General features: G+C 35.1%; 3 protein-coding genes across 4 annotated transcripts; 2 read left to right on the top strand and 1 right to left on the bottom strand.

Annotated features, from left to right (window-relative positions):
* Positions 1-464: 464 nt before the first annotated feature.
* Positions 465-6,577, top strand: LOC111497973 (protein PEP-RELATED DEVELOPMENT ARRESTED 1, chloroplastic). Of its 2 annotated transcripts, XM_023149002.1 has the most exons (10): positions 467-873; positions 1,864-2,019; positions 2,627-2,695; positions 2,808-2,978; positions 3,203-3,346; positions 4,233-4,400; positions 4,502-4,567; positions 4,807-4,866; positions 5,655-5,718; positions 6,264-6,577. In XM_023149002.1, the coding sequence occupies exons 1-9, from the start codon at positions 559-561 to the stop codon at positions 5,697-5,699; spliced, it is 1,194 nt and encodes a 397-aa protein (XP_023004770.1). In that variant the 5' UTR covers positions 467-558; the 3' UTR covers positions 5,700-5,718; positions 6,264-6,577. The 2 variants fall into 2 exon arrangements, with proteins under 2 accessions (XP_023004771.1, XP_023004770.1); XM_023149003.1 differs by lacking the exons at positions 4,807-4,866; positions 5,655-5,718; positions 6,264-6,577 and adding an exon at positions 4,666-4,784 and having other exon boundaries at positions 465-873.
* A 2,699-nt stretch (positions 6,578-9,276) lies between these two features.
* Positions 9,277-15,679, top strand: LOC111497629 (fimbrin-2-like). The gene is made up of 14 exons (XM_023148466.1): positions 9,277-9,567; positions 9,740-9,910; positions 10,103-10,344; positions 10,433-10,604; positions 10,973-11,011; positions 11,208-11,276; positions 11,392-11,508; positions 11,912-12,123; positions 12,655-12,810; positions 13,028-13,227; positions 13,361-13,518; positions 14,188-14,284; positions 14,676-14,767; positions 15,202-15,679. The coding sequence occupies exons 1-14, from the start codon at positions 9,481-9,483 to the stop codon at positions 15,385-15,387; spliced, it is 1,998 nt and encodes a 665-aa protein (XP_023004234.1). The 5' UTR covers positions 9,277-9,480; the 3' UTR covers positions 15,388-15,679.
* A 2,717-nt stretch (positions 15,680-18,396) lies between these two features.
* On the bottom strand, positions 18,397-19,643 carry LOC111497630 (uncharacterized protein At5g01610-like). Its single transcript, XM_023148468.1, has 2 exons — positions 19,005-19,643; positions 18,397-18,873 (listed from the first exon to the last, which is right to left on the bottom strand). Exons 1-2 carry the CDS (start codon positions 19,446-19,448, stop codon positions 18,814-18,816), a joined length of 504 nt encoding a protein of 167 aa, XP_023004236.1. The 5' UTR covers positions 19,449-19,643; the 3' UTR covers positions 18,397-18,813.
* Positions 19,644-19,989: the final 346 nt, after the last annotated feature.

Raw genomic sequence — 19,989 nt, 5'->3', positions numbered from 1 at the left:
AGGAATGTTTCGTTGCCATCTTCATCCGTTGTGGAATCTCACAATCCACCCCCTTCGGGAACCAGTATTATACACAGAGACCAGACACGGGGTGGTGTACCAATGAGAACATTAGGCCTCCAAGGGGTGAATTGTGAGATTCAATATCAGTTTGAGAGAGATACGAAACATTCTTTACAATGGTGTGAAAAAACTTTTTTTTAGTATACGCGCTTTAAAACCTTGAGTGAAAGCGAATGAAAAACTCAAATATGACAATATCTACTAAAATATTAACTGAGAGCAAATAGAAAACTGCAATATCTACTGACAATAGGCTTGTGTTTTTATATTAAATTTTAAAATTTATTATATATGAAAGATATGAAAATTTTGTTTGAATTAATACCAATAAATTGTTCACTCATTTAAACAAGAATTTAATTATTTGTGGCTGCGATGAATTTTATAGCTTGAATTCAGTTAAAATTAGATACTCAAAACTTGGATATATCTTAAACCCAAAGGTACTGATCCAAAACCCCACCCAGATACCCAACTAAGCAGCCGATTCTAAAGATGAACAGCAGCCTCCGGCTGTTCCCAACGTGTCCGTGCTCAGCACGACTACCCACAATTCCAAAGCCAACTTCGTTGGTTTTCATTGACAATCCAAGCCACTTTCCGCATTTGAAGCCAGCGAAGAGGAAGCAGCAATTAGCATCGTGTACCAGTTATGAAGTCGGTGGAGGTTATCCAGAGGAGCAATTGGATATGCAAGATAGAAGACGATCCAGAAAAGAAGGGAATCCGAAAATGGACACTTCCGAGTACGAAGCTCTCCTCAAAGGAGGCGACCAAGTCACCTCTGTTCTTGAAGAGATGATTCTCATCGTAAGTTCTTTCTTATATACTTGTTCAGATTCTTAACGGATTATAGATTTTTCTGGATGGATTTAACGCAATGATCTGAGAATTGAAAGCTTATATAGTAGTGTAGAGCTGAAACTCAGCTGACTGATGGGTTAATAAGAGAAGAAGAATTGCTTACAGCTAGTATACTAGCGACATGTATCAACTATTATGTTAGTGTTCCAGTGATGAGTAACAGATAAATGTATTAGATAGTTGTTTCTCCTTAGCTTCCCAATCAAGAACGGTCAGCTTGGTTCGAAATTCCAACCTAACCAATTGAGCTATGCTTGGGTTGGGATTTGCATTCAAAGAGACATGTGTGGTGTCATTGGTCTTGGACTTAGCTTGACATTTTGTAACCGCTCAAGCCCACCTTTAGCAGATATTGTCATCTTTGGGCTTCTCCTCAAGGTTTTAAAATGCGTCTGCTAGGGAGAGGTTTCCACACCCTTATAAGGAATGCTTCGTTCTCCTCTCCAACGGATGTGGGATCTCACAATCCACCCCCTTGGGGGCTCAACGTCCTCACTGGCACACCGCCCAATGGCTGTCTTTGATACCATTTGTAACAGCCCAAGCCCACACTATCAGATATTTTCCTCTTTATGCTTTCCCTTTCGGGTTTTCGCTCAAGGTTTTAAAACGCGTCCACTAGAGAGAGATCTCGCATATCTTTAGTCTTTTGTCCTCGCTCTCTTTTTAATGATTCATTTGCATAGTGTTTTCAAGGCACAACATGGGCTTGCCTTTCACCTACATGGCATGCATATTCAGGGGTGAATCATGGTGACAAGGTGATGCCATTTGAACTCGAAGCAACCGGTAGCAAGATTCAATAAAAAAAAACTTCCATCAATTCAAAATTCCTTGAGAAATCAATGTGCATTATTGTATTCTAGTTATTAAAATTTTGGTACTACTAACAACCAACTTTCTACTCTCTGTCTGGATTTGTTATTGTTGTCTCAGTTGGAAGATACAAATACTGATGAAGCATCTGAAGAGATAGCGTTGCAGTTGGCTGCACAAGGAGTCATAGGTAAAAGGGTTGATGAGATGGAGTCAGGCTTTATGATGGCCTTAGACTACATGATCCAGATTGCCGAAAGGGACCAAGATGATAAGGTCAACTCCGCTTAAATTCTCTACATTCCTTAGCCTTGATATGAAGCTTTATTTTTATTATTATTATTATCTTTTTTGGGATATCGAAGCTTAAAACTTTCTATTAAAATGAAAATAAGGAGCAAAAATGTAGGTAGAGGAAGGACAACTAATTGAGCTTGGTTTAAATTGCCAAGTTTACAATCACTTGATGAGTTATCTTTAAAAAGGTTGAAATATTATAGAAGTGACTGCTACTCAACCCAAAAGCTCAAGGGAATAGATTACAACCAATGTAATTATTTATTCATATTTTAATTGTGAGATCCCACATTGGTTGGAGAGGAAACGGAGCATTCCTTATAGGGGTGTGGAAACCTCTCCCTAGTAGACGGATTTTAAAACCTTGAGGCTGACGGCGATACGTAACGGGAGACCCTCGAGTCATTTAGGTAATGACGGATTCCACGTCTTGCATCTCCACTTAGCTGATGAGACCTGTTGTGGGTGGGAGTTGATTTGGGAGGGGGTGCCTATTCGTGTAGGTGGGAGGTTTTGAACTCATCTGTTTATTTCTTTCTTTTTTCATTCATTGAAGTAATGTATTTACCCTATTGTTTGTATTCAGCGCAAGGCAATACTGGAGGTGGTCAAGGAGACAGTTCTATCTCATCTCACAAAAAAATGCCCGCCACATGTAAGAACATTTTTGTCGAAAAACGTGTTCTATTCTATTCATGCTTCTTCAAAATCATGTTTCGAAAAAGATTATGAGCTAAACAGTAAACTAACCGTTCTCTGATTTATAGGTTCAAGTGGTCGGCCTACTTTGTCGGACTCCATTGAAAGAAAGCAGACACGAGCTACTTCGTAGAGTGGCTGCTGGGGGTGGCGCGTTTAAAAGTAAGAATGGCACCAAGGTCCATATCCCGGGAGCAAATCTTAACGACATAGCCAACCAAGCTGATGATTTGGTTGAGGTAATTACTGAAAGCAATCTTTTGAATGTGGGAAATATCATATCCGGGTCCCATGTCTGTGTCTATGCTTCTGTTAGTTATTATATCTTGCCTACATTTTTTTTGGTCATACAAATTTTTAAATCTTGAATGCCACTGTTACTGATTAGAAGCAGTATTATGGACCATAAATATTGGAAAATAGTTTTCTAATGAAACTATTCTCGTTCAAAATTATTTTAAAGACTATGGAAACTCGGCCAGTTGTGCCTGATCGGAAACTGCTTGCGAGGCTCGTTCTGATTAGAGAAGAGGCTCGGAATATGATGGGAGGGGGAATTCTGGACGAAAGAAATAATCGTGGTCTAAGTACTCTTCCTGAATCAGAGGTATGAAATATTGCATGCATTTTATGAAACTTCACATAACATCGCTTGATCTGATGGTTACATACATCCTTATTCTATGATTCTATCAACTTAGTTGAACTCTTAAATACAAATATTCCAAGTTAGTGAGCTTCAATTGGATGCTACAATATACAAGTTCGGGGAAGTCCTTAAAACCCATCAGAGGTTTTCTTAATCCTTTTTGGGTGAGATACTCCACAGTCTATTAAATACTGCAATATCCTTGTTGGTTCACCGTGATCATATCGGTGATTTACCGTCATAATCATAATCACTACTGTGAGTATTTGTTATTGTAACAGCTCAAATCCACTAGTAGCAGATATTGTCCTCTTAGGGCTTCCCCTCAAGGCTTTTAAAACACATCTGCTAGGAGAAGTTTCCACATTCTTATAAAGAATGTTTTGTTCTCATCTCCAACCAATATGAGATCTCACAATCCACGACCCTTCAGAGCTTAGCGTCCTCGCTGGCACTCGTTCCCTTCTTCAATCGATGTGGGACCCCCCAATCCGCCTCTTTTCGGGGTCCAGCGTCCTTGCTGGCACATCGCCTTATGTCCACCCCCTTTGGGGCTCAATCTTCTCACTGGCCCGGTGTATGGCTCTAATACCATTTGTATTAGCCCAAGCCCACTGCTAGCAAATATTGTCCTCTCTGGATTTTTCCTTTCGAGCTTCCCCTCAAGGTTTTTAAAACGCGTCTGCTGGGGAGAGGTTTTCACACCCTTATAAAGAATGTTTCGTTCTCATTCCCAACCGACGTGAGATTTCATAGTTATACTCATTCCAAATGCTAATATAACAATTTGTTGTTGTCATCACTCATTGCCAATTATTTCACCCATATAATCCTTTTGGTGCAGGTGAACTTCTTGACCAAACTGGTTGCTCTAAAACCTGGGAATGTTGTCGAGGAGATGATAAAAAATGTAATGTTAGGAAAAGACGAAGGAGCCGACGACTTAGGTGATGATGAGGAAGATACTACACGAGCCGGTGGACAAAGGGCTTCAAGGGGAATTGCAGGAAGGGTGAGTTTGAAGTCCACTCCTTGGATGCTTTTACAGAACATGTACATTTCTTATGGGATTGTCTGACTTGCTTTATTGTTTTCTTTGTCCATGGATACTAGGAAAGTGTGTCGGGACGTAAGCCTCTTCCCGTTCGTCCAGGCATGTTTCTTGAAACAGTATCCAAGGTAAGATTATTCCTTATTTGTAATCAGTTTAATGATTTCTGGTGAAGATGAATTTTCCTCCTAATTTTGAATCTTTTAAACTCTATTTGGATGAAAAGACAACAACACTGATCATAATTTCAAGCTTTACAAACACAAGAGGTATATCTATTTAAAACTGCGGTGCCAAGTTTTTCATCATATCGAGAATTTCATCGATAAAAGGCCGAGCATCGAACTTTGTTTTTTGCACTTGCTAGGTTCTAGGTGGAATATATTCTGGAAATGAGTCGGGCGTCACCGCACAACATTTAGAATGGGTACGTGATCTCTCTCTCTCCTCCCTTATTTATTTTTGTAAAAAGCAAGTAGTCTTACTGTAAGCCCACCGCTAGTAGATATTGTTCTCTTTGGACTTTCCCTTTCGGGTTTCCTCTCAAAGTTTTTAAATCGCGTTTGTTAGGGAGAGGTTTATCACTAGCAGATATTGTCTTCTTTGGGCTTTCCCTTTTGGGTTTCCTCTCAAGGTTTTAAAAACACGTTTGTTATGGAGAGATTTCCACACCCTTATAAAGAATGTTTTGTTCTTCTCCCCAACCGATGTGGGATTTCACAATTCACCCCCCCTTTGGGACCCAGTGTTCTCGCTGACACATGTTCCCTTCTCCAATCGATGCGGACCCCCCAATCCACCCCCTTGGGGTCCAGCGTCCTTGCTGGCACACCGCCTCATGTCCACCCCTCTTCGAGAGGCTCAGCCTCCTCGCTGGCACAACACTCAATGTCTGCCTCTGATACTATTTGTAACAGCCGAAACCAAATGCTAGCAATATTGTGCTCTTTGGACTTTCCCTTTCAGTCTTCCCCTCAAAGTTTTTAAAACGTGTCTATTAGGGAGAGGTTTCCACACCCTTATAAAGAATGATTCGTTCTCCTCTTTAACCAACATGGGATCTCACATTTACTAAGCTCTCAATGGTTGCTTAACTTGGGTTGCATTTAGAATATTTCTTCAATTAGTAGTAAACTTTTTACCCCATTCAAACCCTTTTGGCTTCTCCTTTTTGGTATATTTTTCCCCCTTCTAATTTTTTTATCCCCAAAACAGGTACATCAGAAGACACTTCACATTCTTGAGGAAATAGCATTCTAGTCTCTGTGCTATCATTAAGGTACGCTTCATCACACTTCATATGTCAGTATGTGCATCTAGACAACAGGGGTTTTATTAATACCCCCAAAGGCGAAGCAAAATGATTTCCCGCCTGTCTTATATATATAAAAAAAGTGTGTACATATATATATGGTCCCCTTTGGCTCGTTACATATCGCCGTCAGTCTCACGTTTTTAAACCCGTCTAGTAAGGAGAGTTTTTTACACCCTCATAAAGAATGCTTCGTTCTCCTCTCCAACTAGTATGAGATCTCACAAAGACCCACCGTGTTCTTCCTCGTTCAGGTCCCCTTGTATAAGACTTCATATTACCCACTTCTTTCTCATTCCGTTCAAAGTACATGAATCAAAAGAGGGGACCAGAAATCCTATAAAAATATCAATCATCTTCAAGAAATCGTTCGAGCAGGAAGAAAAAAACAAGAACATCCCTGCATACATTTTTTTAGTGGGTCGAGTTGAAATCGAAACCAGCATGCTTTCATTGGTTGTCTGGGCTTTCTCTATTGAATCAATCTTCCATTGATGCTATAATGATAACAGGAATCAAGAGCAAAAATCAGCCAACATGATGGAAATATGAAGGTGCCAGTAGAGTAGCATGTGAAGAAAGGCCCCACAAAGTGTATTAAATTTGCTTCAATGTACACACACCAATGGGGCCTTTGTAATCATCTTCAATGCTGAGGGAAAGTAGAAGCAAACACAGCAAGGATGTCTCTGTTTTATGCAAAGACGAACCCTTTTTCTTTTTTATTTTTTTGCTAATCACTCCCTATCTTCTTTTGTATTTGCCTTTAGCTCAATGTATAAAACAAAGACAAGGACCCATTATGAAATGTTTCTATAATTCTAACTTTTTATTTTTTATATATATTTTTTTTATTTTCTATCTCTTTTTAGAAGCTAAAAGTTATTTAAAAAAAAAAAGAAAAAAAGGGTAGGGATGGACTTGGCACGTGAGGCTACTTTAAAGAACAGTGGCCTTACAACTGCACATGATGTCAAAATAATTAGTAGTAAGCCTTGCGTCACTTGCCATGCCACTCACCCCTCCTCCCTTTTCTTTTTCAAACAACGCTCCCCCTACCCTTAACTTTTTATTAAAGTTCGGGATGCAACCCGAGTGGATCTATGTGAGGTCTCATATTGGTTGGAATTAAGCAAGACGGTGGCAAGAAGCCCTACAGGTGCTATCCCACCAATCTTAAGTCAGACCTATCTTATCCCCCAGCCAGCTTCATGGTCACACTGAAAACAGCCTTTTGGAGTTCCTTCTCGGATTCGGCAAGAATCTCATTTTTTGGTAGTATGAAGGGGGAATTGGCCAAAAAATTGGATAGGGGTCAAGACGCAGTCGGGCGCCGGACGAATGACTTGAAGAAATTCTACCCCGAAGAATACATTCTAGTAACTTCGAACTTTATTGAACCAACTGTCTTGAGTGGATCTATGTGAGGTCTCATATTGGTTGGAGAAAGGAACAGAACATTTCTTATAAATGTGTGAAAATCTCTTCTTACTAGATGTGTTTTAAAATCATGAGACTAACGATGATATGTAACGGGCCAAAGTAGACAATACCGGCTAGTGATGAGCTTGGACTGTTGAAAATGGTATCAGAGCTAGACATCGAGCAGTGTGTTAGCAAGAACGTTGAGCCTCCAAGGGGGTAGATTGTGAGATCCCACATTTGTTGAAGAAGTGAATCGAAACATTTCTTATAAGGGTGTGGAAACCTCTTCTTAGTAGACACGTTTTAAAATTGTGAGGCTAACGTTGATATGTAACAGGTTAAAGTAGAACCCTTCGAGGGTATGACGGCTTGTGCTGTGAAGTACGATGCTTCAATTCTTCTTCAGTCGATTAAGTCGATTAAGCGAAGCATATCTTCTTTTTTGCTTAGCTCCTCTAATGAATCAGTGAGTCCCAACAACAATTAAAAGGTCACTTTTAGATTCCGAAATTGATGAGCGGGTCTTTAATCTATCTCTAGAGGGTTTTTTAACCGATCAAGCATTTTCATTTTATAACTTATTTAATATTTTTTAAAAATTCACCGACAAGTTATTTGAAGCTCGAGATTGGTTAGAGTTAAAATTAAATATTTACAAATTTATTCTAAGATTGAGAGACCCATAATATTTAAAAATTGTCATTTAAACAATTATTATTCAAACATAATTTCATAATTCTATTTTGAACGAACCAGAAGGAAAAAAAAAAAAAAAAAAAAAAAATTGCCGCCTTATTAAATGACGAAGATGCCCTTTTTCTTTTGACGTAAAATTTGAATTTTATTTTTGCCACTGAAACGTGTCTATCTTTCATTTCCTGCTCCAGTGTTCTTGTAAGTTTCACGCCAAGGTTATTTTCGTAATTTCGAAAATAATTAACATTCTCGTTCTCATTTTTATAAAAATAAAAATAATTAAAGGATTGTTATAAATAATTACTCTAAGCTATAAATATATATATATATATATATATATATTTGAATTATAATATAAATTGTACTTGGAGTGAGAGAGTTTCAAAGAAAATAGACAGGTGTCCTTTATTGATTGAACTCCCTAATTATTTACCTTTTTTTTTTTTTTGTTTATCAATAATTTAATTTAAATCCTTCAATCATTATTTTCTTTAAAAAAGCATCCTTTCACAATAATAATTCTTTTGATAGAGATAATTAATAATGTTATAATATTTTTGAATTATTTCCAATAATAATTTGTCAAAATAGGATTTTTTTAAAAAAATAAATTTTATATTTTCTTTTATTTAATTGTGATTTGTAGAGGTAAAAGGATGAGCATTTGTATTTAATTTCGCTCTAACTATTTACCTTTCATTCAATTTAAGTCAAAATTAGCTAGAGTGGACCTATTTGACTATAATAATTGGGTTGAAGACGTTTTTTTCTCATATTAGCTCGTAGTCTCGGACGACGACTGCCATCTCATTTCAGTTTCAAATCATCTTATTAACGAATTACGACAATCCACCGTCGTTGTTGCTTGTTGATTCATAATTAACTGACATAGCTTGAAATGGGAGTGTACTGTGGGTATGGTCCAAGCAGACTTTCAGAGTCACCCGTTTTGTTATCTTCATCGAACTAATTCGGGCTAGCACACGACATTTTGTGTAAATGTGAGTCAAGGTCAAAAACGACAAAATTCGAGAGGTTAACCCGTCATTAACCAAACTAAATAATTTTAAAATTTGAAAGGTTAAATGGTGAAATATATATATATATATATATATATATATATATATATATATATTCAAAACGTAGGACTAAATAAAGATATAGTATTTTGAAAATTTTGAATAACGAATAAAAAAACAAATAAGACGTCAAAATTGGAGGGTTTATTTAGCCGTTTGGAAGGGTATTTTAGTCACAATAAATAACAGCAGGAAAATAATAATATTAATAATAATAATAATAATAATTAAAACGACAACAGTGGCCCAGCTTGAGTACAACGCTCACTTCTTTGTTGCTTCTTTCTTTTTTATTTATTTATTTTAATAAATAGAGAGAGAGAAAGTGAAATGAGGATAGTGAAGTCATTATTTGAATTCTTTCTTTCTCCTCCCCTAACAAACTTTGAAATTCTGACAGCTTCCAAGCTTTGGCCTACCATCGCCATTCACCGTTCTTCTTCTTCTTCTTCTTCTTCTTCTTCCATTCTCTGATTTCTGAGGAAGAAGGAGGAGAGTTGTTATCAGTATCATCACTGAAACCGGAGCCATGTCGGGCTACGTTGGCGTTCTTGTCTCAGATCCATGGCTCCAGAATCAGTTCACTCAAGTCGAGCTCCGGAGCCTCAAGTCTCATGTATGATACTCCTCCTCCTTTTGTTTTCATTCTTCTTGTGTGTGAGTTCTGGTGCCTTTTGTTTTGTGCTCTCTGGCATTCTCGATTCGATTTTGGTGTATGTTTTGGCTGCTTTGGTGTTGAGACGATTGGTTCTTAGTGTTGTTGGTTTGGATCTGATTGGATTTTGCAGTATATGAGTATGAAGAGAGAGAACGGGAGGCTTACGCTTGGAGACTTGGCTTCCAAGATGTCGAGGCTTAAAGTTGTTGGGGAGAATCTTACGGAGAAGGAGAGAGCTTCCTTTATTCAAGATTTGTATCAGAATCAGGATGATGAAATCGATTACGAATTCTTCCTTAAAGTAAGCTGTATTAACCTTGTTTTACACGCTCTTCTGCTTTTTTTTGTTTGGCTTTGAGAGATACAGAGGGAGTGTAAGATGATGTCCATGTCCATGTCCAATATATCTCAAAATTTTTCCGACGAAAATGTTGAAAAGAAAGAAACGGAAATTCGGATGTATTACTTGATGATTGTTTTATAAACATGGCAGGTTTATCTGAAATTGCAAGCTCATGTAAGTGCTAGAACTGGAAGTGGTGCGAAAAATTCATCGGCGTTTCTCAAGGCCGCCACCACTACTTTGCTTCATACAATTAGCGAATCGGAGAAGGCATCTTATGTCGCACATATCAACAATTACCTTTCACAAGATAAATTTCTTAAGAGATACCTCCCCATAGACCCTTCTACGAACAATCTATTCGAGATTGCGAAGGACGGAGTTCTTCTCTGGTAAGTTCTCTCTCTCTTTTCAGATACCTTTATTCTTAACTTGATTGGATTCGATTACAATGACAAATTCTGTTATTGGTGAATACAGTAAACTCATCAATGTGGCAGTTCCTGGAACTATTGATGATCGTGCAATCAATACCAAGGCTGTGCTTAATCCTTGGGAAAGAAATGAAAATCATACACTTTGCCTCAACTCTGCCAAGGCCATTGGATGTACCGTAGTAAATATTGGAACACAGGATTTTATTGAAGGAAGGGTATGCATATTTCCCTTCGCTATCATAATAAACACAGTCAAGAAATTATTTCTACTAAATTTTCCATACCATTCAACTTCGAATATTTAGAAAGTGAAAATTTATCAATATTTAGGAACAAATGGGAAGCAAATTACATTATGGGGTTTGACACTCAACATAATTTTTTAGGTATTGGTTAATGGGATGAATTAACGAAATAGTACCATTTTAAGATGATTAATCTGTATTTTGGAAGCTATACAGATTAATGATCGGTATGAGTTCTAAATTATTAAAAAATTTCGTTACTTTGGAATGGTCTTCTGAGTAATTTTTACAACTTTACTGATCGGTATGAGTTCTAAATTATCCGTTTTCATTTGCAGCGGCATCTTGTACTTGGACTTATATCTCAGATTATTAAGGTAAAATGCTGCGACGAGCCTTTAACATTATGTTTTTTTTTTTAAATTAATAATAATTTATATGTATAGAAACTTCTAACATTATATTGTTAACACTGGTGTTTACCATAGATTAATTATCATTACTTTTCTGTGTTAAACATTTGCAAATTTAATGTTTAGATTAATTCACTTGTCCTAATGGTTATCGTACCAGATACAATTATTGGCAGATCTCAACCTCAAAAAGACCCCTCAGTTGGTGGAGTTGGTTGATGATAGTAAGGTAATGACGATGGCCTTTGAATTATATAGTATGCTCTGTTACAGAAAGTTTTACTTCTACAAATCTTTTAGCAGCAGATTATTTGGAAGACATTATTGAATTCTCTAACTGCCAGGACGTGGAAGAGTTGATGAGCCTACCTCCAGAAAAGATATTATTGAGGTGGATGAATTTTCAACTTAAGAAAGGAGGATACAAAAAGACAGTTACAAACTTCTCTTCTGACATAAAGGTAGAAATGATGCTAAACATTTTTATTTAAAAATATTTCTTATTTTAAGACTTGTTCAATATTTTCTCTATACTATAATACTGATCTAACTTGGTTACTTGATCTACGCTCGCAAATTTAAGAGTTGACATTACTGTTAATTTATAGCTCTTATGCATAACTCGTACAGTTATCTTTCCAATCTCAATTGGAAGCTGTTGGTATCAACCTGTAGGGCATTAGAAAGCAGTGTTTCTGTTTGATTACTAGTACATTATGCTGATAAAGAAGTTCGCATTTAATATTTTCTAGTAGGATATTCAAAGATCCATACCAGAGCATGAAATATAAATAGTGTATATTTTTATTTTCCCTCTATAGGTTTCTTTTTATTTCTTGAACATGCGAGATATCTGTCCTGCAGGATGCAGAAGCATATGCTTACCTTTTAAAAGTTCTTGCACCTGAGCACAGTAATCCATCAATATTGACAGTGAAAGATCCTTTAGAACGAGCAAAGTTGGTCCTTGAACATGCAGATAAGATGGGTTGCAAAAGATATCTCACAGCTAGAGATATTGTGGAAGGTTCACCAAATTTGAACCTCGCTTTCGTTGCTCACATTTTTCAGCATAGGTGAGAAAATAATCTAATCCTTGAGCAGAGCTGCATATGGTTCTTATTTTGTTATTTTCTCTGGTGACAGTTCATTCTAAATATATGTATCCTTTATTTTTGTATGATCCTAGAGCTATGCGAGACCGTGCTAGTTTGCTTTGTGCTTTTCTGCTATATAGACATATAAACATGACATGAATGCAAAATTAAGTTCTGACATGCATGCTATACGTGCGTATATACCAACAAAAGGCACATGTAATATAACTATCTATCTGTGGATATGCTACTAAATGCACACATACTTTGTTGGTATATTAAAGATTGTGGATTGAAAAGGCTTTTGAGACAAGTGGAGAATGATAACCACATTCTATTTAAAATAACCTGTAATTTGGACTAAAGTATGTCTTTTTATTTTTTTGGTTCCATTAACTTCCTCTTAACTAGACTTCAATTTTTTATTTGTTGTCGCATGCTCACTTTATATCTTCTTGTTTCCTTTCCAGTATCGTTAAAATTGTTGATGCTATTTACCATATTTTGTAGGAATGGGCTATCTACGCAGACAAAGCAGATATCTTTCCTAGAGACTATGCCAGATGACTCTCAAATTTCCAGAGAAGAGGGAGCATTCCGTTTATGGATAAATAGCATGGGGCATTCAAGTTATATCAATAATGTCTTTGAGGATCTTAGAAATGGGTAAATTTTATTTTTATCACTACCTACATCATTTTATCTTGACCTAAAATAGGATAAAATATTATTTACTTGATTGTTCTTTCGAGTTAGTGTACCATATCAGAGAATCTCTAAATCATTGATTTTTTAATACTGAAGAAATTTCGTTTACGAAAATATTGCCAACAAATCGATAATATTAACTGCGAAAGAAATATTTTTTCCCTTTATTTTTCAGGTGGATTCTTCTTGAGACGCTAGACAAGGTGTCCCCAGGAATTGTTAATTGGAAGATTGCAAATAAGCCTCCAATTAAAATGCCATTTAGAAAAGTAGAAAACTGCAACCAAGTTGTCAAAATAGGGAAGCAATTGAAGTTCTCTTTGGTTAATATTGCTGGAAATGATATCGTGCAAGGGAATAAAAAATTGATATTGGGTAAGCCAGTCAATTTTGTCATCTGTTACACAGACATAATTACCACAGATGATTTTTCAACATAGTTTGACATATATTCAAGAATTTTTGGCTTAACATACTCTCAGATAAAGATTTTTGGCTTTCTTTTCAGCTTACTTGTGGCAATTGATGAGATACAACATCCTTCAACTTCTAAAAAACTTAAGATTCCACTCCTTTGGAAAGGAAATCACTGATGCTGATATATTGCAATGGGCAAATAACAAAGTCAGAAGTTCTGGAAGCCAGTGTCGCATGGATAGTTTTAAGGTACTGTTTCTCTATACATGGTTCTTTTTGAAAGACCTTAGATTCCAATATTTCAATTATCTCAGATAGTCAGATTAGTGCTGATTAGAGCTTTTGGATGCAAAGTTATGATTATTTTTTTAGAAGTGCACATGATTATTAAGTTTTAAATGATGAAGTTTGATTATTTCTTCTTCTTTTTTTTTTTTTCTTATCCAAAGTTTAATTATTTGTTTACTCGTTCTCTTTTGTTCACGGGGATGTTTTTTACTATATTTTAATCATAAACTTTCAACATATTGTATTAGTTTTGGAACATTACACAAAAAGAACAATTTAGTGGCTAGCAAGTTAGCATTAACAAATTTTTTATTCAGAGTTTTAATGAATGTATACCCAGACAAATGTTTATAGTACATTAGGTTAAGTGTTAGGTTCTAAAACAATTTTGATTTTTGAACAATTAATGAAATTTACCACCTTAGATAGCATTTAAAAATTGAGGGGCTAATAAATATATAGTATGGAAGTACAAATACTAAACTACGATTGAAACATTAATTGTTTTCAATGAACAAACCTCTGATCCTTTCTCTTGAAAATAAAAAAAGTTCAAAGATATTTTGATTTAATGCCGTTATTGATGATACTCAATCATTTATTCTTATATTCATAATATGCAATCTACAGGACAAAAGTTTGTCGAATGGAACATTTTTCCTGGAGCTTCTTAGTTCGGTGCAGCCAAGAGTTGTCAATTGGAGTCTTGTTACCAAAGGAATCACCGGTATGCTATTGCTTTTATGATGCATTATTTTACATAGTAAATAAAAATGAATCTTTTGTAACTTTTTGCTATCTAAAATACGACAAAGATTTTATGTTTTACAAATGAATTTGTTTTTTAAAGTTAGTAATTTTAAAACAAATAAATTTGTTTTTCAAAGTGGAAAGAAAAACCACAAAATGATGATCAAACGTGAACTTCTCTATCAACACTAAGGTTTGATTTATACAGCTGTTCAAATTCATGACAGAAAACATTCTGTAGATATCTTTTAAAGTTAGTAATTTTAAATTCGAAAAGTTGTTTGATAATATATTAAGGAAAAGACATCCCCACGTGTCCACCAATTTTCTAATATTTTGCTCTTTTCCTTTAATCATCACGACCATAGACGAGGAGAAAAGGATGAACGCAACTTACATCATTAGCATTGCGAGGAAGCTTGGATGTTCCATATTTTTGCTTCCTGAAGACATCACTGAGGTACTCAACTGAACCTTTTCTTTTAACTCATGAAGGAACAACTATTGCCGAAGTAATAATCACATCAAAATCTCGAAATTTGTTGAACCAAAAAAAAAAAAAGAAAAAAAAAATGAGTGGTCGGAACCCAATATAATATATTTAAAAAATACTTTATAAACGAGAATATATTTTTGTTATAATATTATATTCACTAGTTACCAACAATGTTATTAACATTAGGATATTAACCTTAACAAACTATTAAAAGAATGAAGTGAAATACTTTATAAACGAGAATATATTTTTGTTTAATATTTTAGATAAATATGGTTTAAATAATTTTCTTTGTAGGATTTAAAAGTTGTTGGGTGAAATCTCCCACCATCTCTCTACAATTACCAGATGTTAATATAGAATTAGTATTGAATTTTTTGTTTGTGTACTATTATTAGGTGAATCAAAAGATGATCCTCACCTTAACTGCAAGTATCATGTATTGGTTCTTGAAACAACGGGGCGATGATAAAGCATCGGTGTGTTCAGATAGCGAAAACAGCATCCAATCAGAGGTCATTTCCACTTCCACAACAGATGACTCAGCCTCCGAGTCATCAGCAGATGAAAATGGTAATATCTAAACAAAAAAGAGAGTAGGCCGAATTCCAATGATGATTACATTTTTTTAGTTGTTTAATTTTCAATTGGAATTTGTGATTGCAAAGGAATATGTGTAGTGGCAAATGGGTAATTATAGGAAGAAAACCAAAGTGTTTTTTAAAAGGAAATTTTTTCTGCTTGCTACAGAAGCTGTGATCTGTGAATAGTTTTTTAGTTCCCTCCCCCAACGGTTATTTTTCTACAAATCTTTGCATTTTGAATGCTTCTTCTTTGTTTGGGTTCTTCACCCATACTGTATCTCTATTATTATTGCATTTTCTTGTACGATCTCTACCTTTTTTTTTTTTTCCTTTATATATATGTATATATATATTATATTGCAATCGAGGTGACTCCAAAGGTGTCAAGTTAGCTTGAATTTTATGTGTTTTATAGATTGTTATCTTTGAGTAAATGAAGGGTATATGAATTTTCTGTGTTATAGATTGTGACACTCAGTAAATGAAAGGTACATGTGTTATACATTGCGATGCTCGAGTAAATGAAGAGTACACAAATTTTGTGTTATAGATTGGGACGCTTGATTAAATGAAGAGTACATGAATTTTATGTGTTATAGATTGTGATGCTCGAGTAAATGAAGGGCGCATGAATTTTATATGTTATAGATTGTGACGCTGTTATAGATTGTGATGCTCGAGTAAATGAAGGGCGCATGAATTTTATATGTTATAGATTGTGACGCTCGTATAGATTGTGATGCTCGAGTAAATGAAGNGCGCATGAATTTTATATGTTATAGATTGTGACGCTCGAGTAAATGAAGGGCGCATGAATTTTATATGTTATAGATTGTGATGCTCGAGTAAATGAAGGGCGCATGAATTTTATATGTTATAGATTGTGACGCTCGAGTAAATGAAGGGCGCATGAATTTTATATGTTATAGATTGTGATGCTCGAGTAAATGAAGGGCGCATGAATTTTATATGTTATAGATTGTGACGCTCGAGTAAATGAAGGGCGCATGAATTTTATATGTTATAGATTGTGATGCTCGAGTAAATGAAGAGTACATGAATTTTATATTCTATAGATTATGACGTCCGAGTAAATGAAGGGTACATAGATAACTAAAATTATATTCATAACGAGATTGATTCTAGTAATATAAAATTATGTTTAAATTTTTTTTTAATACAATTGATAGTTGCTACCATGTACATTAACCCTTTCAGTGAAAATTGTTCTAAAAATTTATTTAAAAAGTACTCGATGAAACATGCTAAAAAGACCTGTTGAGACTATTAAGGAATGATTCTCGATTTCAAATTTTAGTTCCAATCTTGGATATGGGATATTTAACCCCTTTTAAATAAAAGTTTGAAAGTATTAAAATTAAAACCACATATGTAATATTTTATTGATATTTTTGTTATATTCATCGACCTTTTCATGATCTAATGGAAATAATGATTTACCATTTATATCGATATCAAACTACGAGATATATATATAAATCTTCAACTTTTTCAGCCCACTCGCTTCATAATTCATAATTATTTATAAAAGAACAATAAAAAAATATCAACGAACTTTAATCCAATCTAACCAAACCTAACCACAATCACACAATGAAAATTAATTTGTAAGACCTCCATAGAAGATAAGCATTATTTGCATCATACAGTCCCTGGACATATTCATATTTATACATCCAACCCAACTTTAAGCATTATTTGCATCAAACACCACGATTTTGTCTAAAATTTGTCTCATCCATAAAACACATTACTGTTGAATTAATGCCCAACATGTTTAGCAAAATTACAACAATAACATCATGACACATAAGAGAAGAGAAAATGAAAGAGAGAGAGAGAGAGATTTCATCACTTCACGTTTGGTGGAGTTGTTGAGCAGTCAAGCCTTTTAGCCACATAGAGATGAACATCACACAAGTCTTGATATAGACTTCACAGTCAAATAAAGAAGCAAAAAATTAACACTTCCATGCTTTTTGGGCATGAATTCATTACTTTTTTTAACCTCAAACCCTTTACAAGTGCATCTATTCAGGCTACGTGTCGGGTTTTCTATTGGTTGAGAATTTTCAAACTTTCATCTATTTTATTCATCGAACCCTATATTTTAAAAAGAATTCAATAAAGTTTTCGAACAGGTTAAAAATCAACTCAACATGTAAACAGTGAATTGATACAATCAAAAGTATCTCTATCATAAGATACAAACTTTTAAGTCATAAACTGATTCAAATGAATCTACCATGAAAGTTCAACACTAAGCACGTTCAAAAGAAGCATTAATTTAAGTCTTATCACTAAAAACACCTTCTTAGTATGGTATAACTAGCGGTTTTATAACATTGGATGTAGAAGAGAGAAACTAAAACATGTGGTTTAGAGGGGAAAGAGGGCAGTGAGGACACAAAACCCTGAAGCGGGTGGATTGTGAGATCCTACATTGGTTGAAGAAGGGAACAAAGCATCTTTTATAAGAGTGTGGAAACCTCTCCCTAGCAGACGCATTTTAAAAATCTTGAAAGGAAACTCGAAAGGAAAAGCTCAGATATGATAATATCTACTAGCAGTAAATTTGGGATGTTACACAGCACCTCTAATTGACCTAGTCCTCTATCTGGGTAGGTCTATCACCAAAGAAAAAGGCTCAACAGCATTCAAACACTACGGTAAAATACCATTTTCATAGCCAAGCAAGCCATTGAGTATCACTAAGTTACCCATTTTCATAGTCAAACAAGCGATTGACTATCACTTTGTTACCCATTTTCATAGTCAAGCAAGCCATTGAGTATCACTTTGCATGCAAACAAACAAATAAACAAAGGAAGGAAGTAAAAGGTAGAAAATGAGCACAAAACCTACTGCTTATATCAAGTTTCAGACATCTATCACAGAAAATGTTTTACTAATGCTGACAAGAATGACAATTCCCATTGCAACACTGATATGAGATTATAGAACTCAGTGGAAAACGAGAAATTGGTATAAAACCAAGAAAACACTCTATTCTTGACATGTTTATTGCAGAGAACTTGCATTTCAGACAAAAAAAGAAACAAAATCATTACAGCCACTAATAATAACAATAATGATAATATTCACAACAATACACCAAAATTTCTGAAGATTATTGAATAGAAATGTGTAGATTTTTCACCTGAACTCCACCTACCTGGCTGCAATCTCCCCCCAAACAAAAATTTCTACGAACCAAATGTGCTTCTTCTTCCCCTTCTTCCTTCCTTTCCAATTCATCACACAAACCAGAAATTCTCAGACTCTGACTCTGCTCTGAATGATATGTGTAAAGAACCATAATATATATGCTTTGATGACATATACAATGAATAGCAGGATTCCTCCCTCCTTTGAGCCTTTTTCCCTTTTGTTTCAGTGGCAATTTCAAGCCACTTTCACTGAACCTGACTCAACAAATTGGTTCCCAATTTTCCTGTGTTGATTCTGCATATGAATCAAATTGAATCAAATTCCAAAGCTCTAAAAAATTGAATCAAATTGAAACCAAACAACCATACAATATATGATACAGTAATGAAAGAGAGAAAGGAGAAAATGAAGAACTAGATCAAGACCTTGGAAGCCGAAACGCATTCGGGAGGGGTTTCGAAGAGGGACTGAGAGAATTGCTTGAAAACAACACCAACGTCAAAATAAATAACACCGGAGCTCGGAATGTCGACGCGAATGCCCTTAACAGGAAACCACAAGAAGAGATCCTGAGCCGAAATCCCCGACAAGGCACCGATCTGACCATAACTCAAAGTGCCCGTAACATTGGTCTCGTAATGCAGCTGATTCTCGAACATCGCATTACACTCCCGATCCAAGAACACCACGAACCGCCCACTCTCCTCATGGAATTCGTAATCCCTAATACCTTTGGGAAGTAGACCCTTGGGTAGACCGTGAGCTGAAAGAACATCGTAAATGGACTTCAAATCAGAGGTGACGACTACACGAGGCTCCGCCGCCATTGAAGGGGTGAAGTAGAGGAAAAAGAACAAGAGGAAGAGCATGGCGATGGAGGAAAAAGGAGAAATCGAAGATGAATAGTGGAGAAATTGAGAGAAATTTGAAGTAGATTAGCAATGGGGATTGAAAGTGAGAGCAGAGGAAGAAGAAGAAGAAGAAGAAGAAGAATGGTGGATTTCAATTATTGGCGAAGAGTGAGAGAGAAGGGTGGGGTCGTCATTACAACAATTCTTCAATTATGAATATATATATATATATATATATATATATATCTGTTCGCTATAACTCCAAATTCTACGCCATTGTATTGTGTTCTGTTCTAACTAACATGATATGTCGAGCTTTAATATTTATATAATTTGTTTTTGAATTATTAAAATTTTAAATTTAAATAAAAAAAATTAAAATATTTTTTTATGTGTGAAAAAAATTATTCTTGCATTTTTTTAGAAAAATACTTTTAATAAAAAAAAAATTATATCTTATTTTTTAATTTTATAAGTACTTAAATAATAAAATTGTTTGGTCGCACTATATTCAAAATTAATTTTTTTTATTTAAAAATGATTCTATTAATTATAAGTC

This window comes from Cucurbita maxima, unplaced genomic scaffold (assembly GCF_002738345.1).
Source record: "Cucurbita maxima cultivar Rimu unplaced genomic scaffold, Cmax_1.0 Cma_Scf00024, whole genome shotgun sequence".
NCBI classification, from domain to species: Eukaryota; Viridiplantae; Streptophyta; class Magnoliopsida; order Cucurbitales; family Cucurbitaceae; genus Cucurbita; species Cucurbita maxima.
The sequence above is the reverse complement of the archived record's forward strand: the minus strand, read 5'-3'. Positions and strand labels throughout refer to the sequence as shown.

Coding starts and splice junctions, on each gene's coding strand:
- LOC111497973 (XM_023149002.1), top strand. CDS start 559: ATGAACAGCAGCCTCCGGCTGTTCCCAACGTGTCCGTGCTCAGCACGA. Junction 2,979..3,202: donor AAGCTGATGATTTGGTTGAG/GTAATTACTGAA, acceptor ATTATTTTAAAG/ACTATGGAAACTCGGCCAGT. Junction 4,401..4,501: donor CAAGGGGAATTGCAGGAAGG/GTGAGTTTGAAG, acceptor CATGGATACTAG/GAAAGTGTGTCGGGACGTAA.
- LOC111497629 (XM_023148466.1), top strand. CDS start 9,481: ATGTCGGGCTACGTTGGCGTTCTTGTCTCAGATCCATGGCTCCAGAAT. Junction 12,124..12,654: donor GCTCACATTTTTCAGCATAG/GTGAGAAAATAA, acceptor CATATTTTGTAG/GAATGGGCTATCTACGCAGA. Junction 14,768..15,201: donor TTCCTGAAGACATCACTGAG/GTACTCAACTGA, acceptor TACTATTATTAG/GTGAATCAAAAGATGATCCT.
- LOC111497630 (XM_023148468.1), bottom strand. CDS start 19,448: ATGCTCTTCCTCTTGTTCTTTTTCCTCTACTTCACCCCTTCAATGGCG. Junction 18,874..19,004: donor AATGCGTTTCGGCTTCCAAG/GTCTTGATCTAG, acceptor ATTCATATGCAG/AATCAACACAGGAAAATTGG.